The following is an 8,607-nucleotide window of genomic DNA, read 5'->3' as shown; positions in this document are numbered from 1 at the left end:
AGAGCCAAACATCCTGACAGGACCGGGGCGGCCGGGCCGGGCCGGGCCGGGCCTCCCCGCGCCCCGTTCCACAGAAGCTGACGGCAACCCCGGCCCCGGCCCCGCCTGGAGGCCCCGCCCCTTCCACGTCCGCAAAACCACCCGCGGGTGGGGTGAGAGGGGTGCTCACCCGGAAGTGCTCCCGGAGGGCGACACCGCCCAGCGAGGGTGCTTCCGGGTAGCCGCGCGCTTACCCGCTCGGCCCCTCCGCCACGCCACGCCGTTGCCGTCGCCGCCGCCTCCGCCTCCTCCCGCCGGGCCGTCCTCCGCCCGTCCCCGTCCCCCCCCCCTCGCCTCTCCCCGCACCGGGCGATGCCGCTGCGGGGCTCCCGGGCCGCGGGGCCGTGGGGGCGGCGGCGGCTGCTGCTGCTGCCGCCGCCGCTGTTGCTTCTGTTGGCGCTGGCGGCCTGCGCCGCGCGGGCCTCCGAGATCACCTTCGAGCTGCCCGACAACGCCAAGCAGTGCTTCTACGAGGAGATCGCCCAGGGCACCAAGTGCACCCTCGAGTTCCAGGTAGCGGGGCGGCCGGGGGCGGCCTCGCGGGGAAGGGCCGGCCCGGGGCCGGGCCCGGGCCCGGGCCCGGGCGTGCCGCGCTGGCGGAGCTGCGTCCCAGCCCAGCGGCGTGGAGAATACCTAAAGAACAGCTGCCCAAGGAGATGCCGTGAAAGCGATTTCCTTGTGGTTTACGAAGCGTTGGCACCATGAGCCCGATACAAATGAAGGAGCTTATGCTTCTTATTTCAGAGTATGGCTCAAATTGAGGCCACGTAGCAAACGGTTAGAAAGCCACAGAATAGGTATGCGGTACCAGCACGGTGTCCCAGGCACATAGTGAGACAGGGAAGAGTCTTACAAAAAAATAAAACCTGCGGGTAGCCAACATCTTAATGACAACTGTGGCTAACATGCACGTACTAAGTGAGGCTGCACGGTTTTTTTTCTTACTTTTCCCAGTTTCTAACAGTTTGAACATGCAGCTCTATCATGATGATAGAGCACACTGTTCAGCTTCAAGATGTTTTGAGCAAACAGCTCTGACAGTTTTGGTGCCTTTGAGTGTATCAGCAGGGTTGGAACCTTTCAGTCTGTCACTTCTGCTGGTGAACGTCACTGGCAGTACAGCAGCAGCATGAGAGAGAAATCGTCCTTTGGAATAGGAATCACAGTTACCTTTGCGGGCTTTTGAAGGGGCTGTGTACTTTTATGGTCTGACTCTTCCTGTTGAAGTTCTGTGTTTCTCTCTTTCCTGCCTGCTGGCCCACCTTTAGTATTTTGAGGAATGTTGCTGCCAAATATTGGTCCTTGTTACTCTGTCCTACATGTTCTAGTTCTCAAGATATCTTTTTCTCCTACCCAAATGTTTCTTGTCCCTGCCAGTTACTTTATTAAAGTCTTCTCTGTGCAGTACTTTTCCCCCCTGTTTTGAAGTGGATGTCATTGGAGGTTGCTGGGCAGATAAGCCTGCCGTTGTTGCTTTTGTCGGTGATCAGAACAGGAGTAGCATTCTTAAAAGGAAAGTCTGGCTTTGGCCAGCTGCCAGCAGACTGAAGCGCTGTGTGCATGTCCTTTGGCAGTATGTATGTCTTAAGAGCTGACAGGAGGCTCAAGCAAGCTCTGTGGGAAGGAATCCTAGGGCAACTTTAAAGCTCTGGCAAATCTTTACCATGTGTATATAAACTGGCCCTTCCAGAGTGTGTGATGTAACTGGATGTGAGTGACTTTCATGTAATTGGCAAAAGGCATGGCCCCTGCCAACTTAGAGATCATATTTCAAAAGTGAACCATCGTTTCATTATAGAAAATCTTGTTTTTGTTTTTCCTTCCAACCAGGTAAGCATTTCTGTGTGAAAGTCCCAACTAGATGCAGACATCCAAAAATATTATTTTTCGTTGTATCCTGTCATCAGATTTTTGGAAAAACTATGAAGATGCTGCTTGCCAACTGAATGTTTTTAAAACTTCCTGTTTGCAGAGCAGCTACTGCTCAGATCTCTTGTTATTTCAGTTGTATCATAATGTTATCATTTTAACAACTTGATACCTAAATAAACTGATGTCAGTTTAAATAACACTATGTGAACCGAAGTGCAGCTACTCGGATACTAAAATTTTTCAGTCATTTCAGCACACATATAAGAGGGTCCTACCTTTAGATATAAGTTTCTTCCTCCTTCAGCATGCTTTATCTTGAAAGCAAAAAGTTTGGAGCAAGGATTAAGTGTGAAAGTACTAGCCTAAGAGTCATCAGAACACCAAGTTATGAATACCTAAGCTACTGATTAGTCTTTCTGTAGAGGTGGGATGGCTAGTCTACCCCACAATATGCTGTAGACCAAGAATGATCAGAGCCTGGAAAAAAAACCCCTCGACACAATTGTGAAGTAGGCATTATCCAGATGTGCTGATTTTGGGAAGAAATGCTGTGGCTAACTGTGCAGGAGGGAGGCAGCAGACCACCCCACCCTACCCCCCAAACATTGCTCTGTTCACAAGCACACGGGAAGACTAGCCAGGTTGAAATACCTGTTCTACTGGTCGAACACCATTTCTGCAGCCTAAAGTAGCTTGAGCTAATAGGGTGGTTGCACTCTTCTGGCTGAACAGAAAGGAGCTGTTTTACTGCATGTTAGCAATCTCGGGCAGCTGAAATCAGTTCCATGGAGGACTTGTGCATACAGCAAATGGTTGATTTGTTGCAGTAATGTCTTTGCTGCCCCATCAAGTTTCATCTACTGTAGCCTTTTATGTTGTGCAATTATTTATAACAAACTAACTAAAATTGCTCTCATAAACAGTTTGAAAATATAATTGACATTACATATGCTGAACCTAAAGTATTTTGAATTATGTTCTTCATGTATTCCGTAAGAAAATAATTTTGCAGACTTCCTTTGAAACATATTCAAATTAATGCATTATATTTTAAAACACTTGTTAAAGCAAAAAATCTTGCAGTGCCACTTGACAAGTCATACTTCTAAGAAGAAATGTTTAAATCTCTGTTTTGTTAAAAGAAGAATTTCTTGGGTTTTGTTTGCAGGTGATCACTGGAGGTCATTATGATGTTGACTGTCGGTTGGAAGATCCTGATGGCATTGTATTATACAAAGAGATGAAGAAACAATATGATAGCTTCACGTTTACTGCATCCAGAAATGGAACATACAAATTCTGCTTCAGCAATGAATTCTCTACTTTCACACACAAAACTGTGTACTTTGATTTCCAGGTTGGAGAAGATCCACCACTGTTCCCTAGTGAGAACAGAGTAACTGCACTTACCCAGGTAAGATGATGTTGTGTTTGGACAGCAGCTGTTAGGTGGAGGCAATGCTTTTTTTTTCAAGTTCAGCTGCATTAGATATTTATATCAGTTATGAAAAACAACAGATTGGAGCTTTTAAAATGATCTGAATTACTACAGATAAGCTTTCTTTCTGAAGATAAGATTTATAGAACACAAAACAGCTGAGAAGGAATCAGCAAGTGCTTGAGAGAAAATTACGTGGGTTTTTTTTAAGGGAACCTCCTTTTAATGCCATGTTTGTGTGCCTCTTGAAGTGTGGATTTCACAAACTGTAAATATTGGTGGATCAGGGTTTTAAAAATTTCCAAACTTTGGAGAAACTTTGAGAATTGTGTTTATATTTAAAACCGTAGAGTCTTTTACGGGGGAGGACTTAGTTGACCTCTCATGTAACTGCCATTTTTAAAATGGAGAATTCTAGCAAAATAAACAAACGAACAAAATCAACCATATTTAGCTGGATATTTGTCCTTTATAAGACACTACAAAGTGTCAGAGCGTTACTATATTCTCAGCATTTTACAGTTTTGTACTGCCTCTACCCAATCTAAATCCATCAAAACTTCCCTTGGAACACTCGCTTCATGAATTCCCACTAATGTCCTTGCATTATAACCATCACCAAACCTCGCTTTAAACAACCATTAAAGAATGCTGGACGTGGTCACTATTTTGCTAGTCTTGACTCAATGGTATAGATACTGGTTCCCAAATGCCAATCGTACTTGAATTTACCTCACATAAGTCTGCAGTAGCTGAGATCTGTAATGAGTGGATGACTTGCTCTGAATTCAGCTATAGCTCTTACCTCTTTCTTCTTGTCACTCTTCCTCTCTGCTTTATTTTGTATCTGATTCTTCATCCTGTATCTTTCCATTGCTTTTTCTTACTTTAGTCTTCATTCTGTTCAGTCTGTGTGTTCTGTTACATCTGGTTTTCCTTTTGCTATCTTGGATTCAGCAGGGGGATTTTGAGAATGCAGAACACATGGTTCCTGGGTCCAGCATCTCTGCAGACCCTTGCAGCCTGTGGGAGAAGATTTATTAAAAAATAGTTTGTCACTGGGTTGTAGCTTACACAATGCAAATAAGATATTTTGGAAAGGGAAAGTTAATTTTCAGAGTACAACACATCTTTGGTAAGAAGGTTCTTGTTGCGGTTTTCTTGAGGCTTGTAGGAAGACCAAATGAGGGCAGCCTTTCATGGGGACAGTAAAATCCCTAAAACCAGAGTGACTTTGTGTTTAAATCTCTTCTACAAACTAGGAGAGCTCTATAATTTATCAGTGAGACCAATGGCAGAACTTAGTTTGGAAAACTAAGAATATCTTAGACTTGTTCAGACACCTGTCTTAAGTCATCAACTTGAAAGATGGTTAGACGCAGATATAAGTAACTGAGAGTGGTCCTATCAGTGTGTTAAATGTTTCCTTTTATAATAGTTTGTGCTGTTTGATCTTCAGGAAATACTAATTTTAAGCCATAAAACAAAAACAAGTTGTGACTAGAAAGAAGGTATTTTGAAGATCTATTGGTTAATCTCTTGGTGATCAAAATGCAGTGAGCAGTACTGACTTTTACTTACAGAAGATAAATTGGAAGGAGTTACGTGAAAAATTATCTAGGGCTTAAAATACTGGTAATACTTTTTTTAAGTGAAAAATGACAAGTTGAGCAATTTGTTAACCACTTTTTGCACACGTGACTAAGAGAAGGGTCTCCTGCCGAAAGAACATGTTGAGTTTAGTAATGTAGATTTTAGGATATTGTGCAACTTGAGTGAGAATTATGCAATGAAGAATGTCATACTTGTGAAACAGAGGAGCATTTAATATATACTGTGTGCATCTTAATGCTATAAGCAACTGCTTATTTTCTGGTCTGTGTGGAATTAACAATGGGGGCATCACTGATATTTCAAAAATCTTTCTAATGTTCATTTTGAACCCAAATATACATGAATTTAAGATTTGTTTAGTCATTCTCAGAGCTTCTTGCTTTTTATTATATTACAGTTTTACACTCTTCTGTATTTAAGAGTCTGTCGCATTCCTTTGTGTAAGTTAAATGTTATGGCATATACAGTATTTCAGTCTGACAATGGACTGAGTTAATCCTTAGCTTGCAAAGTTACATGAATCCTAATTTTCAATATCAAACCAGAAAACTTTGCAGAAAAAGCATTAGAAGGGTTATTCATTCAGTCGTGTCTATTTGTTTGCTTCTCTAGATGGAGTCTGCATGTGTTTCAATTCATGAAGCTTTGAAGTCTGTCATCGATTATCAGACTCACTTCCGCTTGAGGGAAGCGCAGGGCCGCAGCAGAGCAGAGGATTTAAACACAAGGGTGGCCTACTGGTCAATAGGGGAAGCAATCATTCTTCTTGTCGTTAGTATCGGGCAGGTATTTCTCCTCAAAAGCTTCTTCTCGGATAAAAGAACCACAACAACCCGTGTTGGATCATAACTGGTAGTGGTAATGCTTCAGGTCATTGTGTGTACTCATCTGTAAAAATTAACTGTTCTCCAATTAATTCTAAGTGCAAAGAATCTGAATATATGCAACATTCAAATGTGTCTACCCCATGTTGTATAAAAAAATCACAAAACAAACCCAAAAAGTTATGAAAGGGAAACAAGATTTGAAATATTTTAAAAATACTTCAGAACTTAAGTGCTTTCTGATTCCTGTATTAAATATCTGGCAGTGACCAGCCTCTATTTCTACTGATTTAAATCCAAACTGAGTTTGATTTTTACCAGTAAGATTAGGCATCTGCAGTATAACACTTTAAAATAACCAAACAGTCTAGTGTCTGACATGAGACAATATATATGAAAATTTGATTTGACTTTTGTTTTCAGGCTGAATGTATTTGATTATAAAACCAAATGTGATGAACTGCAGTGCATTCTTTTGATTTGCTGTTAAAAAAAATAATCCAATGGTACCCCTTGCTTATTTGTAAAATTGTTGCAAGCTTGACTACATTGTGGTGCAAATTCTTCATCAGCCTGGTAAGTCTCCATCTTCAAAACTTACTAAATATTATACTTGAGTATGTTTGGTTAAACATACATTCTTCTATATTAAAAGAAACCCATTTCCTCTTTTACAATGTTCATTTTCCTGAAGAAATTGTAAGCTGAGACTACTCAGGAAATCCACTTTCTGTATTAAAAAATCCAAATCTCCAACATTATTTAAAAAACATGCAATAAAATAGGGAGTCTTGTAACTTTGTCACTGAAACTGTATAGTTTCTGTACTCATATATGCTGCTGCTGCTGCTTTTTGGATTTAAGACGAGAAGTAGCTTGGTTTGTTGAGCAGCACAGCACCAGCACTGGATGAGGTTGTATTATGTGTTAGGCACATACAAAGCTTTTTACTAAATTGTTTTCCTATTAAGAGGCCAATTTGATATTGATACTGCATTGCACAAGTGCTGTAAATTTTACTTTCCTGTGTGTGGTGCACTGATACATGATGGCCTTGTGCATCTAATTGCCACTCTTTTTTGTTAGTGGTCAGGAAGTGTTTTCAGTATTTCAGGTTATCTTTTTGGTAGAGTTATAGTTACATTGTTTCCACTGCTCATGTCTTTAATAGCTTATGTACTGTAAGGTCTTGGTTATTTGGATATGGAAGGTAGTAACTGTATGTACATACAAGTAGCTTGAATTGAGCTGGTCATAATAAGGCTAAACTCTTTCAGTTGGCTCTGGAGAAATATGTAGACTGACCAGTTCTTACGTGCACACAAGATAAACTAAGGTGAAAAATTTTGTTGTATGTTATTGGCTAATTCAAAAGATGCTTCTTAAACAAGTTCTCAGCAAGCAGAGAAAGAATGCTAAACCTTTAATAATTGCCTGTATTTTTTCTAGCAAAAATTTGAAATTGCATGTACAGGTAACACTTGAGCAGTCTGAAGAATTGATCTGAGATTACTTGATTTTAAAATCTTGTGGTGGCTAAAAAAAATAAAAGTTCACCTGTTGTGAACTGAACGACTACTCTTTTGGAAACTGAAGAAAAACCTCAAACAGCTCAACAATTACTTAAAAGGTCATGGGGTTATTAAAAAAGCTTAACATGTGTAAAATTCAAGATTATATGTAATGTTCTTCTGTCCTGTACTGAATTTTAAATATTGCAGTCCCATTTGGGGATGCAAGCTTCCCAGAAACAGACTCACAAAGATCAGAAAACAAAAAAAATAGTGCTTTCTTAAGATACAAATCTGTGCCTGCACACAATATTCTTGATTGTACCTATATGCTTTATTCTTGTGTTTCAGCAACTAATATTCGCTACTTTTTGTGCTGTGTTGCACACAATAATGAAGCAAGTGGTACACTTTGGGTGCAAGTGTCACATGAAAACATGATTTAATTTTGATAGTGTTCACTGTCATCTTCTGGAGTTTGAATATCACTTGTGTAGCTTTAATCACAACAAGAGCATTTGTTTTAAAGATTGAAACGTGTTTGGGTTTTCTTCCACTGACTTGTTCTGTGTGCTGTCAAAATTGGTAAACAATGGGGTAAAACAGATAATGATTGGCCGTCGCATACATGTCTCTCTTTCATGTTTGAATGTGTGAAGTGGGACTGTTCAGCTCAATGTTAATCCCACTGCAGAGGCTTAGTAGACTTGACTTTTGCATTGAAGTTAGGTATCCAAACCAATCTTCTGATATCCTGCTGCATAATATGCAGCAATAGCTTAAAAATGCCTTTATTTTTGTGTTACTAAAAACATGGCACAAATACACATGTTTAAACATAGCTGTATATAGTTTTCAAAATAAGTGACTGAATAGGATATAATAAAACACATGCTAACGCAGTGGGTGAAGAAATGCGTTGTGACTTCTGGTTAAAGCTGCATCTTTTTAATATATGAAAAGAATAGTTTGGTTAATGGTGTGACACATGAGTAAACACTCTGCGTTAAAGGGGATATAACTGTGTTTTTAATTGCTAAAGGCCCTGGGTTTCAGCTATTCCTTGGATGTTTTATGTTTACAGAACTTCTTCTCATGTCCTTGTCAGTTCTTGTTTTAGTTTGGGGGGGGGGGGGAAGTTTAGTTTGAATAAGAGAAAAAGCAGACCCTGTGAATATTGTATGGGAAAAATAAAAATTAATATATGAATGTGGTCTAATTGTTTTGTTTGCACGTGGGAGTGGGGAGCATTATTCTTCAAAAAAGCTTTGAATAACGATTTGAGTAGTCAACTTTTATTTTAACACAT

At 40.4% G+C, this 8,607-nt stretch overlaps 1 protein-coding gene across 1 annotated transcript; it reads left to right on the top strand.

Annotated features, from left to right (window-relative positions):
• The first annotated feature begins 332 nt into the window (after nucleotides 1-332).
• LOC126036153 (transmembrane emp24 domain-containing protein 7-like) lies at nucleotides 333-7,312 on the top strand. Its single transcript, XM_049795572.1, has 3 exons — nucleotides 333-552; nucleotides 3,080-3,325; nucleotides 5,576-7,312. The coding sequence occupies exons 1-3, from the start codon at nucleotides 352-354 to the stop codon at nucleotides 5,810-5,812; spliced, it is 684 nt and encodes a 227-aa protein (XP_049651529.1). The 5' UTR covers nucleotides 333-351; the 3' UTR covers nucleotides 5,813-7,312.
• Nucleotides 7,313-8,607: the final 1,295 nt, after the last annotated feature.

Source organism: Accipiter gentilis, chromosome Z (assembly GCF_929443795.1).
Source record: "Accipiter gentilis chromosome Z, bAccGen1.1, whole genome shotgun sequence".
Lineage (NCBI taxonomy): Eukaryota > Metazoa > Chordata > Aves > Accipitriformes > Accipitridae > Astur > Astur gentilis.
Note: the sequence above shows the minus strand (reverse complement) of the source record. Positions and strands in the feature narration are given on the sequence as shown.

What these genes read in the sequence shown, in the direction of transcription:
- LOC126036153 (XM_049795572.1), top strand. Translation starts at nt 352, where the DNA reads ATGCCGCTGCGGGGCTCCCGGGCCGCGGGGCCGTGGGGGCGGCGGCGG. An exon ending in AGTGCACCCTCGAGTTCCAG is followed by an intron (nt 553 to 3,079) that starts GTAGCGGGGCGG and finishes TTTTGTTTGCAG; the next exon opens with GTGATCACTGGAGGTCATTA. An exon ending in GAGTAACTGCACTTACCCAG is followed by an intron (nt 3,326 to 5,575) that starts GTAAGATGATGT and finishes TTGCTTCTCTAG; the next exon opens with ATGGAGTCTGCATGTGTTTC.